Source organism: Odontesthes bonariensis, chromosome 7, assembly GCF_027942865.1.
Source record: "Odontesthes bonariensis isolate fOdoBon6 chromosome 7, fOdoBon6.hap1, whole genome shotgun sequence".
NCBI lineage: Eukaryota > Metazoa > Chordata > Actinopteri > Atheriniformes > Atherinopsidae > Odontesthes > Odontesthes bonariensis.
Window position 1 is genome coordinate 35055531 of NC_134512.1, and position 20389 is coordinate 35075919.

Sequence of the window (20389 nt, forward strand, 5' to 3'; positions counted from 1 at the left end):
CGCAGGGAAAACTAAAACAGCTCCACATACAGCACAAGACCAACCATGCAAAAGATACAGTCGTTTGGAAAGAAGCACAGCCTCTTTTAATCCTAAGGTTTTATGTATCAGGAAATGAAAATAAAACTCTGGTCCTTAGAGTCTGTCCTTGGCCTAAACATGTCCCCATGTGGCTTTCGGTCATGCAGACTGAAACAGCTGGCATTTTATTTGTATATTTGTGTTGACTATATGACCACTGGTCATGAGAGCAACAACATGAAAGTTGTAAAAATGGTGTTCATGAAGGTGATGGTTGGGGCTGCTTTGTAAAACGAATATTTTAGTCCTAACCACAATTGTATTCTGACCCTAACCAAGCTAAACCCAACCAGGAAGTGAAAAATGTAAAATATTTAAATGTTACCAAGGCAACCTGCAAAACAGCATCCATGACAGTGATGGACCCATTATCAAACAAATGTATTTTAGCCCGAAACAACTAAATGCTATTGGCTAAACCCAACCAGTACGGGACAAAAGTGTTGATATAAAGTGTTGTCATGTTTTAACTGAGCATAACTCAGAGGTAAAAAAGCCTTTGTCAGATTTTAGCCTTGACCTCTTGCCATGAATGCATGACTGACTGATCATGCTCATCACAGCACCACCTTACCCTCCCTCCTACCTCATAGGAAACATTTCAGAATGTATGCACTGATGTGGAAATGCTCATGAGTCGCATCTCCTTCCTGGCACTTCTAGGGGCAATACTTTACAGGAAGCCACTATAGGTCATGTTTAACAGTATGAACAATTGACTTTACATCTTGGGTCCTCTTCAGTTCTATTTCCTGTCATTCTTCCTCCTTCTTTTGCCACATTGCATTGCTTTCATAGTGTGTGTGTGTCTGTTTTCCTCATTGGGTTGATGTCCCTCTTTTTCATCATTTCTCCTTGGAATTAGTCTGTTTTATCTTTATTACACAACAAAAGTGCTGCAATGAGGCGGTATTAAAAGATTAGAGGAGAACATTTGCTTCCTGAAGTTTCTCGTTCCCTGTGGCCAATAAAGTAAAAATGATCAGACTCTAAAGAGACCCTTCGACCAACACTCAGCTCACACTTAATAGCAAACCCCAATAAATTCTTATAGACAATATTCTTCTGCGGCATATGTCCTTGTGGACAGCTTACTAACAAGTATCCAGTTCAACATGCAACATTTCCATCTTAGTCTTAAATTTGACTATTTCATGAAAAGTATTAGCTCATCTTGGATCTGATAGCAGCAACACATCTCAAAAAAGTTTGGACAGGGGCAACAAAAAGCTGAAAATGTAAGCGCTAAGTACTAAAAAGAAACAGCTGGAAAAAGATTAAACTAATTAGTTTAATTGGTAACAAGTCAGTAACATTACTGGATATGAAAAGAGCAACTTAGGGAAGAAAAGGTTTGGTAATCTACAAAAACTTAAAATCTCCAAATTGTGGACCAATTTCAGAACAAAATCCCTCAGACTTATTATATTCTATCATCTACAGAACATAACATCATCAAAAGATTGAAGATAAACTGGAGACAATATTCCTTTTCTCAGAGGTCCAGCAGCTGGTCTCCTCAGTTCCCAGATGTTTACAGACACACTGGAAAAAATGCCCCTCCAAAAATACATTAAAAAAAAACAACAAATACAAGATGTTTTTGTTTGAAATAAGCTAAAAAATCTGCCAATGGAACTAGTGAAAATCGGCTTGTCAAGATTTCTTGAAATAAAATGTGATATTTAGGACTTTTGAGTTAAAAGTGATCTTGAAATTAGCTTAAAAAACACTTCAAATAATAAAAAAAAGCTTGTTTCATGTGAAATATGACTCAAAACAAGATGTTTTCAAGACTTTTTCATTTAACAAGATATTCAAGATGTACTGCATTAAAACAAGTCCCTATATCTGGCTGAAATGGTACTTGTTAGGCAATTGTGTCTTATACCAAGTGTAATGAGATACTCAATGAGAAAAATATACTTGGTAAGATTTAGATTTTTTCCAGTGCAGTTGTTAAAAGAAGAAGAGTGGATGCTGCACGGTGGTAAATATGGACATGTTGCTGCCACTAAATTCAATGAGTTAATGTTTTTTCATGAAATATTACAACAAATCTCACTTTTAGCATTTGATATGTATTCTGTGAATCTGGGAATCTTCTGTGAGTCTATTGTGAATAAATATGGATTTGAGAGATTTGCAGCTCATTAAACTTGTGTTCTTATTTACATTTTTACTAGTCCAGGGTTGTTTTAAGCAGTGACGCCTCACAACCACGAGAGGGTGGAGGCGCACGTCTTCTCTGCTGTAATGTCGCTGTAATGTTGTTTAGCCTGTCTGATCCTGCACACTATCCAATCTAAGCCTACATCAGCTGTCTACACACGTGTCCCATTTAAATGTTTATCGGTGGCTCTAAATAAGTGTTCTAAATAATCTCATAGGATCTTCATCTTTAATCGGGATGTTGCGAGAAGATAAGTCACTTTGAGTTTAGTTTAGATTTGAACAACTATTACGCAGATACTCATCTTTGGACTCGCTGTGCTGAGTACACTTGGCTGTCGTGTTTTGATGACGCCATCACTGGGACTTTCCGGATACGTCACACGGAGCTTCCGAGTTATTAAGCTAGCTACCACTGTGTTCATGTCGTTAGACGCTGAAAACGTTGCAGCGTCGCTCCGGAATACACGCCAGAAGATACCATGAAAACACCACAGGCTACCAACAACGCTGAGCACTTTGAATCTTGAAACTTCGTTGTCAGAGGCGACAGTCACACCGAGAGGCGGAATGTCAACAACGCGGCCCCTCCTCGGAATGCGACCAGTCACCGAGCTAACGTACCCGGAGCAGCCGACCAGCAGGCTCCCTGCGTCAGCCGGCAGGCAGCAGCAACAGGCCCCCACTGTGGACGAGTTTGCCGTCCTGGAGGATAAAGAAGATGAGCTGAAATGCGCCAAGGCTCGAGTGGAACAGGTTTTTAAAGTGGCGTTCACAATTATAGGTCTGTTGGACCACACAGGACAGCCTCACGGCAGCAAAACATTACGGCAGATATGGCTGCAGCTCAGAGGAAACAGGGACGACGTGTCGAAGGCAAAGGTGAGCTCCTTTACTGCAGTTTTACTTTGAGTTTCAATAGATGGACCAACAGTTTTTGTGATTATGTGGTCGTTTTTAGTCAAATATAGGGCAAATAACCACCTGTACCACTTCTTCTTTTTCTTCGGTTGAAGATGAACAGGTGCATCCAAGGTCCTCTAACTGATTGGAACTAGTTTCCACTTTCCAACACTCATCATTGATAGTATAGAGGTTTAGAAAATCACAAACTGTGATTTAAAGAGTTTGCAATAGTTGTAGGATAATCTATTCCCCATCTTATCAATCCTACTAATATGGTTTTTAATTTGGATGTTGTCTAAAAGTTCCATATACAAAAAAAATAAAAAAATGGCGAACGTTTCTTTCACAAATCACAGACTTTGTTGAAAGAAGTCTCCTCTATCTAGTCCACATTTGAACAGTCCTAGAGATGTGATTATTGAGCTATACTGAGTCCAAAAGGCTCCATATGCCATAAAATGAGTCAAATTGCCCTTTTGCGTTTTCATAATTAGAAAAGTGAGATAATCGGCAGCATGATCCCAGCAGTGTGTCTGACTTCTAAAACCTTTAGAGCTAAGAGGTGGTTATAAGAAATGTTTATTGCTTTTTTAAATCATCATTTTATACTATTATCTTCTTCTTAGTGTATAGTTTTACTCCTACATTTGCTTTTGCTTTGTAAAGCTCTTTGAGTTGCACTTTCTGTTTGAAAAGTGTGATAGAAATGAAGTCGAGTTGGTCCGTGACACCTTATATGCAACACAAAGCAATCTTTTGTCAGACATATCATCACCCACAACCATATTGTCTCATACTTAGACTTAGACATAACTTTCCTTATATATTACCACACTATTTTCTAATTCACATTTTGGTATTTAGTCACAAATGTCATGACATTTGGCTTAGTTTACTGTTGTCATTATCAAACAAACCACCAGCATTGTCTACTGTTTAAGGTCATTTTAGTTTCATATTGATTTTAATGTGACATTGGGTGCTATACCTTGTTGATTTAAATTAAAACGTATGTTAACTTGTTGCTGTTTGTTGTGAAAAACTTCATCTATGTGCAGTTTGCTCTCTTTCATAAAGTAATACAATCATTAATAACTTCTTTTCAAACTTAGTGCATTGTTAAGGGCGGGTGTTGGAGACTAGAGTGCAATCACAATATTATCAGAGTGCAGATAAGACTGTGGGAGGCTTTTTATCTCAACTAAGTTGACGCGATACTTCAGTCGAGATTAAATACTTCTTTCAAACATAAATAAAAAGGGAAAAACCTTCAACACAAAGTAAATAGATGAGAGATCAGTCTCTGTGACCCTGTGTAAGGTTACATTGCATTACTTTGCACTGCTTTCATGTGTTCCCGTCATTCTTGGAGCTTATTTAATATCATGGAGCTAATTAAAGTAGAATTAGCACCATATTTGATAACATGGGGTAGTTGCTAATAAAGTGACTGGTGAGTGTCATTATCACACAGAGGTAGAAAGTCCTTCAGAGAGCACAGTGCTGACGAATGCCCATGGATTATAACCACCGATTATAGTGATAAAGGCCTTGAAAATTATCTTAAATTATTAAATTCTGAAGGAGTTGAGTATAAACTTAAGATATTTTGTTCATTTGGAATGAAAATGAACACTTACTTACAGTCAAAACCTCAAAATGTGATTTTTAAGGTCTAAACCTGTACTATTTCAGACATGTGGTCATTTTTTTAAACGCGTGGCCGAATAACTTTGTTTATTTAAATGACAAATAATCGAGTTAAAGCTGCTGGAGATTCAATAAGTCAATAAGACTGTTCATTTTCTAAAATGTTCTATGTATTTGAGCAAATTTGTGACATGAACTGAGAGGTTTGGTGGGTTATTGGGTAATTTATTATTTGCCAACATTGTTTATACAGCCCAGTATCGTTTCGTTTTGTTTTTTTATCATAGAAACTGTACGTTTATGGGACTTTTTGACCTACGGATCTCAGTATTATAAGTTGTTGTTGCAGTTTTATTGTCTGACAGTATCTGAATTCACCATGAATAGAGGAAATTAACAGTTAGTGATTTTTGAACCCCGTAGTCATTAATCTGATGAAGGAATCCAATCATTGGGATGTCAACATTTGTTTTAAGATTATTTAAAATAATACATATTCTGCCTTTTTTTTTTTTTTTTTTACAAGTTGGCACATGTCCTGAGGTCTTAATGAAATGTCTGTGACGGGCTTTGGTCAAAGTACCGCAGAGAGGTGGTACAATAGTTCTCGACTCCCCTTCATCCCTCTGGTTTGTGGGATGAGCCTCATTTAAGATCAGTCTACATGTCAAAGCTGTCATGCCAACATAAATTTGGACCCATTTTACATCTGCCTTGGTATTACCATGCGAGAGTGGATGAAGAAAATGGCCTGAGAGCTCACACTAGCGCACACACACCAAACTAATACTGTTACATTTATTTACTTTTTAGAAGAAGTTGTATTTTCTAGTCGGGATATCAAACATTTGACCAGGAATTTACAAACCTGACCCTGTGATCTGCTCCTCTGACTAGTTTTAGAAAAAGACGCCACGCTCAGTTTATGGATAAATATAAACTGTGATAATGATGTTAAATCCTTTCGTTCTCACTTAGCAGGAGAGCCGAAATAACCGCATATTACTGTTTAACATGTGTAAACCACACTAAATGCATTTATAGTCTGCCCTAAGGGTGTGTATTCATTTCTGAGTGGAAGATAAACATCAAAGTTCCCCACACTAAATACATCTGTGCTCTTCAACTACATAAACGTCCACGTTCTTCTTCTGATTACCAACGTAATATTTCCCACCTCATTCACCGAGTGTTTGGAGCACCCCTGGAGAGGCACACTTTATCAACTTAATCATTTGACTAATCATCGGTAAAGCATTATTAGGTTATTTCTCAAGTTACAACAAGCTGCCGATGGAAAATTTCCTGTTGATAGCAAAGCAAAATACTAGTGACTTTTGACTTTCCACTGAAGGTGTACAGCAAGGTATCATGTAAAGTTGTGGGTGGGGGTAAAGCTCGAGAGGCTGGATGGTTCACTGAATGGCAACTTTATCAGATGCATGTGGCTCCTAACAAAGTAACAGGGTTGCTGTATGTCGAATATATTCTCTTTAAGACAGAAAATGCTTCTTTTTTTTTTTTTATTAATGTAAATGTATTTGAATTATACAGCCCTTTACAAACAATCATTACCGTGTACCAAAGTGCTTTACAGCAGGTAATAAATAAAGAGAAGAATAAGTAAAAACAATAAAAGAACAGTGAAAGCAATAAAATACAACAAAATCAATTAAGATAAAATAAGATAAAAGTGTCATCATACTACTGGGTATTAAAAGCAATCCTAAATAAGTAGGTTTTTAGCCTAGATCTGAAGAGGCCCAGGTCAGAAATAAGACGCAGCTGGACAGGGGGCTTATTCCAGAGCCTGGGGGCAGCTTTGGGAAAAGGCTCGGCCACCCCAGGGTTTGTATTCTGACCTGGGCACTTCCAGCAAAAATTGATTTGTTGACCTCAGAGTCCAGTAATAATGGGTCCGCTTTAAAGTGCCTCAGATGTTCAGGTAGTTTCAGTTCCTCATCGGGTCTGAACTTGTGAGCCAGTGTGGCAGCACTCCTGTATAAAAGGGGTTTGTTGTAAATGAGTCACTTAATATGACACAAACATCAACTCAAAACAGTCATCAGTTTAAGTCATGTGAGCCTGAAATGCATTTAGAGTTTTTACACTTTGCTTACTCATGCCAAACAGCACCCAACATCAGAAAAAATGTTTTTTTTATTATTTTTTTTTTATCCTCTGTGATTTCCCAAACAAAAGCATCTTTCACACTTCTGCATCTGGTGTCACGAGTCGTCTCCTCCTGTGTGAACCTCACCAGCTGTTCAGAGCTCTGCCAGTCAACAGAGACTGTTATGGGGGAACTGTGATTTCACTCTCAGCCTGATCAGCTTCTGATGAGGGTGAAACAGGAGTCAGAAATGACTTCCTGTTTGACCGCTGATGTTCATTTTTACGTTGTTGCTTCCAGTTTGGGAAACCGCTAGAATTCCCATCACAACTTTCTAGTTTCCCTTCCAAAAACATTCTTACTAGAACTTACCAGAGCTGCTTTGGTTTGATTGATTGATTGGGGGGGGGGTGTTACACTCATACAGATACTACATACCAGCCAGTCTCACTTCTGTTTAATAAAATTAGAAATATACGTTGTGTTCAGGCCAAGCAAAGAGTGCTGGTGCCTGGTAAAGCATCACTTCCATGGTAAACATGCAGTTCGGGGTGTATTTGGTAGAGATTTCTACACTCACTCAGACATGGTTACCCTTTTATCAAATCAAATCAAAGTTTATTTGTAGCACATTTCATGTACAAAACAATTCAAAGTGCTTTACATAAAATAAAAGCATTGCAGCAGGGAGTGGAAGAAGCATTAAAATACATAAAAGAATATAAAGAGAAACGAATAAAATAATTTAAATGAATTTAAAAACAAGCAACAGGCCAGATAAATTCAAAGATATCGTGCAGATTTCATGCATAGACACATGAGAACAGAAATGTCTTTAACCTGGATTTAAAAATGTCTCCATTTGGTGAAAGTTTAATCTCCACTGGCAGTTTGTTCTAGCCTGGTGACGCCATCCTACGTACTTCCGCCCAAAGATTTTGGCTCCGCACATAGTCTGGCCAAATCCCCCTACCTCGGTTCGCTCAGTGTTTTGCCAATCAGCAAACAGTTGCGAGTGGTGACGCAGAACTCACGCGCGGAGTCCATTGTAGTCCATATAATTGTAGTTCAACCGCAGCGGAAATAAACATGGCGACGGAAGAACGCTAGAAGCTGTCCATGAAGTTGTCTCAACTCTGGAGATCATTACACAATTAAAACGAGAGCAAGAGGAATGCCTCGTCAATTTTGTTAGTGGCAAGGATGTCGTAGCTCTCCTTCCAACTGGCTTTGGGAAAAGTTTGATTTATCAAATGGTACCGGTATAATGAACGCGGATGTGGGAAGCGTGATTCGCGAGCAAGCATGAACCTCGGCGCATAACCAACGTCATTTCTAAACATTATGATTGGTTAAGGGAACTCCGTTACTCCAATGAATTTAAGTTGCTGGGTAAGGTCCCGCCCTCCCTCTTTTTGGGAAGTCCAGTTAAAGCGGCAGTAGGCAACTTTTTTTTAGTCATATTAGCTTGAACTGTCATGGGATTCTGGAAGTAGAATATTAAATAGGCTGTTTAGGAAAAATAACGAAATCTGTAGCTCCCTCTGAAGCCTGTAATCATGCTTACAAAAACCGAGCGCTCCCGGCTGTTTTTAACCAATCACGTTAGGGTGGAGGAATCCTACCTGTCAATCACAGCTTGTGCACACGCTGCTGAGCGTGAGTCTGCCCCAGCTTGTGTGCGCTCACACTGGTGTGAACTCACGTGCACAACCTCGTCCACAGAGGGGGAGGGGTTTGGGGGGCGATTCGGAGCTTGTTAGAGGTTGGGGGAGGGACCTGAAAGTTGTATCAGTTCGAATTCTCCGACTTTAGACTCGCAATTTTGAAAACTTGCCGACGGCAGCTTTAAAAGAGCATTACAGTAATGGAGTCTGCTGGAGATGAATGCATGGATGAGTATCTCCTGGTCTGTTTGGGAGAGGAAACCTTTAATTCTGTTGATGAATTTACCTTTAGCTTTCATCATCCTTGGACCTCGACTGTTTCCGTAAGACTAAACCTTTAACTGAGGTTAAAAGAGATGGTGCATCCCTCAGTCGTGAGGAGTGGATAAAAGTTGAGCTCAGGGGTCGTACTGAGGGAGACTGCTGATTGCTCGGGGTCTGTTTGAAGAAACTCATCCTTCTAAAGGTGTTCACATCTGCATCACACCAGGCATGAACAGTTTTTTTTTTTTTGGTTAGTGGTTGATTCTCCGTCTGTTTTCAGTTTTAATGTTACACATCAGTATGTGTCAAGTGAAAAAACACAAATTACTGATCTCGGGAATAATAAAATGTCAAATTTTATGCAGTCTAAAGTAAGATTTGCCTCCAAAAGTTTTCATGAAATGAAGAATCAGACTGTTGGAAAAATAAATAAAAACCTACACCGACACTGACTCGACCCGTTAGGTCAGTGATACTCACTATTGTTTTCACAAGAGCCACATTGGCAGCAAAATCAAGGGAAGAGCTACTTTTACCACAACATACTAAAGTCCCCTATTGCAAATATGCATTTCTACATATAAAACATCCCACAAAAAAGACACAACACAGCCAATACATTTTCAATTAAGACCATATTTGCCCTAATACTGGGATGAGTAGAAGCTGGAGTGCATGTCCTTGACTTTCTTCATGTTGTATTTGTAGTTTGTGGTTGTAATCATAAGCCCCTTTCACACTGCGACCCGCTACCTTAGCGGGTCCAAATTGCACCTTCGACCCGCGTCGAGCAATGTGAACGCTTGGCGTGTCAGGGTGACCCGTGTCACCTGAAGCCGAGTTCAGGGGGCGTTGCCTAGTGGCAGAGCGTCACACGAAACACATAAAATGCTGGGCGTGTACAATGACGTAGTCACAAGCCATGCGTCGGAGGTAGGGTTAAATACACCTGTCTGCATCAAATTTTTCAAACAAACGATGGCGGGACACCTTAAGAACTCATTTTTGCAATGCAGTTCATGGAAATGTTACTTTACGGTGCGTCTTGCTGCGTGGGAAACCGCGCTCTCCCATCTTTCTCGCCAGCCCTTCCAGCAGATGTCCATCTTTCACCGTCCCCGACATGTGGCGGTAAATAACGTCCTCTGCTCGGAGGCTGAGGAGCTCGCGGACCTCCTTGTCTCCCCAGTTGGCCATTTTAAAAAATGTCTCGAACTTGATGTAGGCTAAAACAGAGTAAAACTTGTCCTCACCTGTCGCTGTTGTTCTGAATCAGCTGTCCATTCTGTCTTTTAAACTCCTCACGTCACGCCCACGTCCGACCCGCGTCGATTGTGTTCACATCAAACTCGGCTCGGCAAAAAGACTAGGGTCCGACGCGGGTCGAAAGGCGAGTCGAGTTGACGCGGCAGCCCGGGTCGGCAGTGTGAACACAACAGCGGACACGCTAAATTCGCGGATTAAACGCGGGTTATTCGGCAGTGTGAAAGGGGCTATAGTGAGACATTCAGGATGAGCATGGTTTCTGTGCTGGTTTTTGCCCTTTTTTAATTAAAAACCGACACATTGTGCCTGCATCTCGCGCTGGCTAAAGGAGCTAGCGTGCTCTGTGGTCAAGTGTGAGGTGGTTTAAGTGGGCTGCGTTGCCAGGTTTAACAAAGCCCCCTTTAGGAAACACCATTAAGCCTTAATTAATACTTAGTAAAAATACTTAATACTGTGCAGTATTCGCTGTGTGTTATTTGAAAATAATTATTGTTATTGTTACTATATTGTTATAAGCTACTATGCGAGCCACCAATTAAAGCTTGAGGAGCCACACAATGAGTATCTCTGCTGTAGGTCACCAGAACAGGCTGAAACGTCTGGAAACTCTTTAGATTGCGTCATTTTAGAGTCCACGCCCAGATATTTGGGGTTACGTTTCAGCCTCAAGTCGGACTTTGTCTCTCTTTCTCTCGCTACGTCACTGTTGAGTCATTCTACGAATTGTTTTGTTTAACTAGTGCTGTGAGGCATTATGTGTAAGAAAGCCGCCGCACCCACCTGCAGCTGATTCATCCAAACATTTGCACAGCCGGGAGATTCCTCGAATAAATCTGTTCAGTTTCAGCTCGTGGCAGCAAAGTCTGTGTTACAGTCTTATAGGAGAGTGGGTGACGCCGTTGTTGGATCTTTGTTGCTTGTTTTTAAATTCATTTAAATTATTTTATTTGTTTCTCTTTATATTATTTTATGTATTTTTAATGCTATTTCCACTCCCTGCTGCAATGCTTTTATTCTATGTAAAGCACTTTGAATTGTTTTGTACATGAAATGTGCTACAAATAAACTTGATTTGATTTGATCTTCCTTGTTCTGCAGGAGTACATTCGAGGCCTGTGTGACCCCGAGCTGCAGAAAGAGGAGCGGTACCCGGTGGACATGCACTGTATCTTCGCGGGCGCCCGGGGCCTCTTCTTGGACAGGCTCATACGGGACACGAGCGCTGAGGTCGTGGTGCCGGAACCAGGCCGCCTGTGGCTGTTGGGTCAAACCGAACCTGTTGTGATGGCTCAGAGCAGAGTTCAGCAATTTGTAGCACTGTTCCAGGTAAGGATCATGTCATCGGACACAATTTAAATGTGCAGCAGTGTCCAACAAATGAATGAATGTGTGACAACTTCATAATTAAGCACTAATGGACTGGTTTTAGTTCCGTGCAAAAGTCCTGATCCGGCCCTCATTTCTTTAGATTTTGCTTCCAAGCAGCCAGACTTTCTGTAATCTTTTAAAGTGGTCTTGATTGAGCAATACTTCCCCAGGCTTTCTGAAGGTCTGTTTAAGTGAGTGAACACTGACTTATGGTTCATTCAAACATAAAAAAGGCTCCTAACTCAAGGGATGAACCAGTGTTGTGTCCACACATAACAGACAACTTAGCAAAGAAGCCACTTTAAATTGGATCTTTAGGCACTTTGTTCCCAGCAGCCTGTCACAGAGACACATCATTTGTTCCCATTTCTTTAGTTGCATCTATGAAAAACAGCTTCATAATTTCAACTTTATTGTACATTTACATTTAAAACTGCTTTCAGTTACCAAAAGAGTCAAATTAATATATGAAATTCAGTTTTAAAAAATCCTAATCCCCAAAAAAATGAATGTTATCATGTCTAAAAGTAGGAAAAAAAACAGACAATAATAAGAATTATATGTTATACAATATCAAGAAAAAGTAAATAAGATTCAATTTAAAGCTTAAAAAAGGAATATTAGATATAATCTAATGACTAATTATGGGACAATTAATATAAATTAAATTAATAAACTGCTTTATGCCACCAGAAATGAATAATCTAGAAGCTCTTTGTGGGTTTTAGACTGGATTTAAGATTTGTTCCCATTTCTTTAGTTGCATCAGCAGGTGAAACCAGATTGAAATTTTGACTCGAGTCATTGGGAAAACTTCACTGCAAATCAGCATTTTCTCTTGTGTCGTATGAGAAATTGAATTAGGAAAACTGATTGACAGTGATATCAATATGTGGAACCACACACTCACACCTGCCTTTATGTTTTCCATCCAGGAAAAGAGAAGTCTACCAAGTGACAGAGAATCAGCAGTGAAACGAGCGTTCAAAGCCTTTGTGGAGGAAAGAGACGATAAATACACTATGGAGCTCCTGCTGCTGCCCAGTGCCCTAAAGGAGGAGTTACTGGGGCTGGTTCACAGCCCCGCCAGCACAAACGCAGCTTCTCAGGTTGGTTCATACCGGTTTAACCTTTTCATATTGAATGAATTTAACCACGTTGTCCTGCAGACACTCGTATCCCCCCTGCTTTTGGATTGCTGTGTGTTGTTGGAATTGTAGCCATGTGCAGTGGACTTCATAGATATTTCTTTCCTTTAAAACTTGTTTTTGCCCTTTTCAACTTCAAGGTGTGTTCTGAAAGGTGGCCTCTGAGTCATTTTGACGGTCGTGCAGTAATATAAACTCTGGCTGTAATGATAACAAAGAGGGCCAATACAGAATGAACCGTGACCATACCAAGTTATTGTGTTTTAGACCATTTTTTCCTCTTTTCTTTTTGGGTTTTTTGGGTGCTCGTGGGGCAGAGAGAGTGGGAGAATATGTGGAGCAAAGGGGCTCAGACTGGGACTCAAACCCGGGCCAGCTGCATGGAGGAACTGCAGCCTCTGCTCAGGGGGTGCCGTAAAGCTCAACCGGTTAAGCTGGCACCCCCGCTGTGAAGAGGCTGCAGTTCCTCCCATTTTATAGGTAAGACAGGTTTATCTGTACGGCACAATTCAACAACAAGGCGATTCAAAGTGCTTTACAGATGCATTAAAACAGTAGAAATAAAAAGCATGATTTTAAATTTTAAACAAAAAAGAAAGAAATAAGAACAATGGATAAAATCAGGAGTTGAAATATGATTAAGTTTTGAAACTCAAGCTTCAGATTTGGAGCTTTATTCAAATGCAGCTGAAAATAGGTGTGTCTTCAGCCTGGACTTAAACACACTGAGTGTTCCAGCTGATCTGAGGCTTTCTGGGAGTTTGTTCCAGACATGTGGAGCATAGAAGCTGAATGCAGCTCCTCCATGTCTGGTTCTGACTCTGGGAACTGATAAAAGACCGGATCCAGATGAGCTGAGGGGTCTGGAAGGTTCATACTGGGTCAGGAGGTCACTGATGCATTCTGGTCCTGGACCATTCAGAGCTTTATAGACCAGCATCAGAGCTTTAAAGTCTATCCTCTGATGGACAGGCAGCCGGTGTAAAGACCTCAGAGCTGGACTGATGGGGTCCAGTTCTTTGGTCTCAGTGAGGACTCGAGCAGCAGAGTTCTGAATGAGCTGCAGTTGTCTAACTGACTTTTTAGGTCGACCTGTAAAGATGCTGTTACATTAGGATCTTCAATTATAATTTTCTCACCAAGACTCCTTCCCGTGTTCAGCTCAACCCGGCGCTGCACCCCAGCGTGGCGGACATTGACCAGGACCGATCGCAGAACAGCACCCCTGTGACGGAGCTGTCCAACCGCATCCTGGATACCAGCTTTGAGGAGAAAGGGGCGGCGGCGTCTGTTGGTGGAGCCGGTAAAGCTGGAGGCGGGATAGGTTTGGGTCCTGAAGTCGGGCTGCCCAACGGCGCTCGGCCTTCGCATAAGCGGCGCTCGTCTGAGAGCGAGACTCGAGACACGAAGAGACAGTACTCCCTGGAGAGGAGGGAGGAGTCACCCGAGAGGGCGAGGGAGCGTCAGAGGGACAGAGAAGGCCGAGTAGGGGGCGGCAGATCCAAAACCCCCTCCGCTTCCTCAACTCTCTCCTCCTCAGCCAAAGCCAACACGGTGGCTGGTCCCATCATGCTGGAGTCCAGTGATGGCGTTCCAGAGGACGGAGAAGCCGTCAGTCCCGAAACCAACCTCCGCTGCTTGGTCAATTTTTTCAGGTAAGGAACAAAAAAGTTAGAAATGTTTGCAGAGTAGCTGTACTATCAGATCGTGGCTGTTTAGGAAAGCAGGATGAGATATGAAGCTGCAACAATAATACAAGGACGTTTTCTGACAAATCTGTAAACAAAACCATGATAAAACCGGTCTGATCCTGTTGTGATCACCATGAGTCACCAACAGATGAATGTATAATGTGTAATGAATGTGTAAATGTATTTTATTTATACAGCCCTTTACAAACAATCATTACGATGTACCAAAGTGCTTTACAGCAGGTAATAAATAAAGAGAAGAATAAGTAAAAAAACAAATAAAAACAATAAAAGAACAGTGAAAGCAATAAAATACAACAAAATCGAATAAGATAAAAGTGTCATCATACTACTGGGTATTAAAAGCAATCCTAAATAAGTAGGTGTTTAGCCTAGATTTGAAGAGGCCCAGAAGATTATTATTAAGATATATTATTTGAAGGTAATAACAGGAAGACGGATGAGCTGCATGAAAGGAACATGAATGTAAAAATGACCAAACCTAATGCTGAATCTGTTGCATTAAATACAGAAACTGCAGCAGAAATGATTTAAAACAACCGGCAGGAAATGCTCAGGAGTTCTGAGGGGTCTGTTTGGGATATGATGTGTTAACTGATGCATTCTGCAGCCTAAATCTGCAAATATTGACTAACATTAAAGAATAATCCCAGAATACCCAGTTAAAAAGAATTCCCCAAGACCTCTTTCCATTTTTCTCTAGTTGGTAGCCAAGCCCGCTGGTTCAGTTCATGTCTTCCTCCTAAGTTTTTTATTACAGAGGTGTTATCACACTACCTTCAAAGGGGCACGAGCAATGTTCCCGCTAATTTTTCATGTGTCTGGGCAAACACACAAGCTCCCTGAGCACACTGAGGACCACTGTGAGCAACATCAGATGTGCACGCTGTGGCCACACACCTGTATCACACCTGTTCAAAACCTCGGATCATAGCAAGTTACACGGCTTATTAAAAGAATCAAATCGCAGCAGCAATTTTCTTTAGTTTACTTTTAATATGAGCGATTTGGCCCACTTAAAATGAAAAAGGCAAAAATCTTGTTGTTCATGAGATGTGTAGTATGTTATCTGTTATAGGTGAGAGTCATGCTTGCAGCCTTGTTTTGCAGAGTAGACCTTTCTCACTCGAAAAAGAAAAAATCTCCCCAAGTTTCACCGCTTGTTCTTCTATTTGCACATACTCAGACAGCCATTCCATCCAAAAAGAACCGCATTTCTTTTTTTACTTTGGCTTGGTGAGTGGATGTGGGTCTCTTAACTCCTAACTCCGCCGCACTGTTGTTAGCTAGCTAACCTGCACGGCACGTATGAAAGCACCATCAATGCTCTGATTGGCTGCATAGCGTAAGTAAACCGTATCATTGGCTGAACACCTGTCACTCACTGCGTTACATTGAAAAATGGTACAGAAAAACACATTATTGGTCTAATTAATTAGATTGGATTAGGTCTAGTGTTAGATATTAATGAATACGTTTATGGTGAATTTTATTTTATGCGCTGCATAGATCTTCTTGTGCGCTGAAACTGTGCGAGCAGCTTAGAGGGAACATTGGGCACGAGCCTTGTTTGTTTGCTCCAGTCTGATGTGCATTTTCTCTAGAGTTGCATTTGGTTTGTCAGCTGGATGGAAAACCCACTGACATCTGTTGTAAAATCATTTCTGTCCTGGTTTAAGTGTAACAAGACGAAGGTCTCCCTGTTGTTTTAACTTTTAACTTTGCTGCACTCGACTTGCCGAGCTCGCTGTTGTTCAGGTCTGAAGTTTTTGAGGAAAAATAACAAATGAGACCTTATCGAAACGCATTTCTTTCTAGAACCATGGGCTACCAGCAAGAAGTGGTGGAGCGCGTTGTCAAGACGACGGGACAGACGGAGGACACCTTTCTCGTCCTGGAGAAAATAGTAGAAGAAACCAAACGCTGCCAGGCGGGGGCAAAAGGAGAGGAAAAGGAAAGGCGATTGAACTCTGTGCACACCCTGGACGTCCCCTCCCCATCGTCATCCTCTTCCACCGTGTCCCGCTCCAGAGAGAAGGAGCGCGAGCCGAGCCGGGCGTTGGTGGACCCGGGCAGGTCTAAGGAGAACATCAAGCCCAGCAGCAGCAACGGGCTGGGCCACCGACGGCAGTGCAGCAGCAGCGAGACGAGCACTCTGCAGGTATTCAACAGCCAAACTGCACGAGCATCTGTTTTATCTTCACGTTTGATCTTCCATCTTGTTATTTAAGTCATAATGATAATTAAGATCGTCTTTTAAAAGAATATTCCACCTTATTTTAGGCCATCACGATCAAGAGGAGCTCCAGCGCTCAAGGAGGAGCCGGAAACTACGAGGTCATTACTATCGACGATGACGACGATGTCATCCCCTCTGAGACCAAAACGGCAGACGGCAGAACCTCCCGGATAATGACGGCGGCGAACCTTGACGCGCAGTCAGGATCCCGAACGGACTACCTGGCTCGAGGAGGGGGCGGAGTCTCGCAGAGGGACTACCTGTCTCGATGTGGGACTCAGACTTTGGGAGGATCGGTGAAAGTGGAGAGCGTGACGGCGCTTCGGAGCACGCCCCAGTGGCAGACTGCCTCAAATGCCTCCTTGGCTTCAACCCCCAGTGTAGGTATTACTTCAAAGTGCCCCCCCCCCCCCCCATACAGCGATACGGAAACATTGAACGATAGATGTAGTTGCAAACTGTGAGTGTAAGTGGAGCTTGGGAGGTTTACACTTTACGCTACAAGTGGGGCTGTCAAACGATTACAAATGTTAATCTAATTAATCACAGGTTGCTGTAAATTAATTTTGATTAATCCCATTCTTACATATGACTGAAAAATGCACATTATCTGTGTATTGTTGTTAGAACAGAAATGGAAATGACAAGAAGTGGATATAACTCTATATATCTCTATATATATATATATATATATATATATATATATATATATACATAGTTTTTTTTTTTTTAAATGGATTTGTCATTCATAAAAAAAAGTTGAAGCCCCAACAAATGAAAGCCTGGCGTTAAGATGATGCTTAAGGCTTGAGGCGCTTCGGTGAAAGGAAAAGTCCTTCCTTGGTGGTTAAAAAAACAGTTCGACAGTTCAAACAGGTGTGTGAACTCCGCAGATGCGAGATCAGTGAGACTAGATTTTTCGAAGAAGCCGCAGAGAGTTGATGAGGTAGGTTCGGCTCAGAGCCGCAGTCTATGAGGAACCTCAAGTGGAAACTTAAAAGAGGAATTCAACAAGTGTGAGGAAGTGCAAGGTCAGAAAAACTCAGGAAATTGAGCAGAATTCATTGGAATTGAAAGTCGAGTCGGGAACACCCACCTTATGCAGGGTCGGGCGTAGAGAGGAACTGCTGCCATCACCTGGAGCTTCTTTCATCGACATTCAGACAGATGTGTCAGATGAGAAGTTTAAGTGTGAATACACCAGGACTTTAAAAGCTGAAAGCATGTTGTGTGAACAATCCAACGAAGCTGGCAGTTGTGTGGTCTGAGCTTTGCTTACAGGGCAGTAAAAAGGGCTTCTGGCATGTTGAAGCCTGTGCTTTAATTGTCCTCTCTTAGCTCAGAAACACTAGATCCTGCAGTGGCTTTGTCCTCTAAACTACCGTAAATCCGGACTGTAAGCCACTACTTTATTCCCCGGCTTTGAGCACCGCGGTTTATAAATCCGGTGCGGCTAATATATGTTTTTTTTTTTCTCGTTTTTTTCATGCCGCCAAAAACATTTTGCCTCGTAACATTAGACCAATAAATAGTTCACAGTGGTCCAATGAAAATCAAACACACTTACACTACTAACTGATTGTAAATCGGTCATTTGTACTCACCCTCAACATGGAAAACAAACGAAGAAATGCATATGATGCAGCTTTTAAATAAAGGCGATCAATCTGGCTGTCGAAGAAGGAAACAGAGCTGCTGCACGTGTTGGCATCAATGAATCGATGGTGGTAGGCTACTGTCTTTTTTTTTTTTTTTTTTTTTTTTATTTACCAGCCGTGTAACAGGCACTGTTCAAAAAAAAAAAAAAAAAGCATTTACGCCCTGTATTTGCGTAATGGTAACGTATTTGTGCGTTACTGATTGGTATTTAAGTTAAAACCATCGGTGTTATAGGCACTGTTTGAAAAAAAAAAAAAACATTTGCAGTATGTATTTGTTTATGTTATCATAAGCATTTAATTAAAAGTTTAAAAATCCTTATGTATAACATCTTTCTGTGTAAATATCATATTACAGTGTGGACACCTGCGGCTTATAATCATCCGCAGGTGCGGCCTATACAAGTACAAAATGGATTTTCTTTTTAAAATGTAAGGGTGCGGCTTATATTCAGGTGCGCTCTATAGTCCGGAATTTGCGGTATTTTTATTTCTGTTGCTGTTCTTTTCTTGCCTTCCCACGTTCATATTTGTTTGGTCAGAATGTTTGAAATATCGCGCTGGTATTTTGCATAACCAAATTTCACCTGGCGGAGCTGAGAACGAGCTGTTATCCTAAGCGCCCACGCATCGCGATGGCTTTGTCAGGTTTCATTTTGAGTCACGCGTGAATCACATCATTGTGTTTTTGTTTCTCCTTTCATTCTCAGTTGGCTCAGCCAATCCACCGACCTTCAGCCTCTCCCTATCAGACCATCAGCCACGTGGGTTTTCAGGGTAGCGTGGCCCGAACTCCCCCCACGAACGACCCTCCTGCCCCCCCTGTCACTGGCTTGGGTCGTTTCCACCAGTCGCTGAGGACGCCCTTCACCTTGAACCTACCAAATGAGCCCGGAAACCCAGAGCTGAGGCACATCATCATAGACGGCAGCAACGTGGCCATGGCGTAAGTTCACACACATGCGAGCGTAAAGACGGCCAGTAAACAAGGTGTTACGGTAACGCATGACGTGAAGGAAGGTGCTCATCCTGTGGCAGAAACTTATCAGAACCACATTTTGTTGTAGATTTCAGTTCACAGAAATGAGTCAGTGGGCCGGGTACTCACCTCGCAGAGCAAAGAGCTCTCCTGGAGTTCAGTTTTCTGACTGAATCCTCTGCTCTCACTTTGAGTTTGCTTTCAGGGGATTCAGACTTGACAAAATAAAGAGTAAGCAGCTTTCATATTTACGGGCACAAAAAATCCACGGAACAGTGCGCGCTCTCAGTTCTGGATTCCCCGGCAGTCGACTAAATGCTGATTGTAGACGGATTGGCCCTCGTTTGTTTTATGATCTCTGAAATCTTTTTATAGCCAGAAATTCCCTTTTGTTTCGCAGTGTTTTATTAGCTGAGCTCAGTGGATATTTTTGTCATTGTTTCCTCACTGAAAACACAAATCTGTTGAGTGTAAAGTGACAACGGTATCCTGTAAAAAACTTGTTTTTTTCATAGGGCTGGGCGAGTTAACTCGTTATTCGTTCAAGACGGGGCATAAGGCGTAAGGCGGGGACAGGAGTCACCTTAGGTCCACCGGAGTCACTTGCAGACTGGATAATCTCGCGGGATTTCAAAGTATCTCGATGTTTCCGAAAAAAAATTACCCCGAAAAACAAAAAAAAATAGACAGAAAAAATTACCTCGAAAAACAAACCCAAAAATAAATTAGAAAGAAAAAAGTTTTTTTTTTAAGTGAATGCAATTCGCTTCCGTACAAAACAATTCAAAGTGCTTCACATAAAATAAAAGCATTGCAGCAGGGAGTGGAAGAAGCATTAAAAATACATAAAGGAACATATTGAGAAGGTTTAAAAACAAGCAACAGTCCAGATAAGTTCAAAGATAGCGTGCAGATTTCATGCATAGACACATGAGAACAGAAATGTTTTTAACCTGGATTTAAAAATGTCTCCATTTGGTGAAAGTTTAATCTCAAAACTACACAAACAAGCTGCCGATGAGTGATAGAAATGTCACGTGTAATCTCGACACGCTGCTATGTCCTCTGAATCTGGGTTCAGCTTCTTTTTTTTGAGGGAATGGGTGTGAAGACGGGAGGTTGCAACTCATCGGATGACAAATCTGTGTCTTAATGGCATCATTTCC

The 20389-nt window shown here is 41.4% G+C and overlaps 1 protein-coding gene across 1 annotated transcript in view; it reads left to right on the plus strand.

Annotated features, from left to right (window-relative positions):
* Positions 1 to 2621: 2621 nt before the first annotated feature.
* The window catches only part of n4bp1 (nedd4 binding protein 1), a 32054-nt gene continuing 14286 nt past the window's right edge, over positions 2622 to 20389 (plus strand). The window contains exons 1-7 of the mRNA XM_075470675.1: positions 2622 to 3135; positions 11218 to 11445; positions 12423 to 12596; positions 13797 to 14290; positions 16166 to 16508; positions 16631 to 16966; positions 18955 to 19190. Of these exons, the coding sequence (XP_075326790.1) occupies positions 2824 to 3135; positions 11218 to 11445; positions 12423 to 12596; positions 13797 to 14290; positions 16166 to 16508; positions 16631 to 16966; positions 18955 to 19190 (2123 nt within the window). The 5' untranslated portion in view covers positions 2622 to 2823. The remainder of the gene's footprint in view (positions 3136 to 11217; positions 11446 to 12422; positions 12597 to 13796; positions 14291 to 16165; positions 16509 to 16630; positions 16967 to 18954; positions 19191 to 20389) is intronic.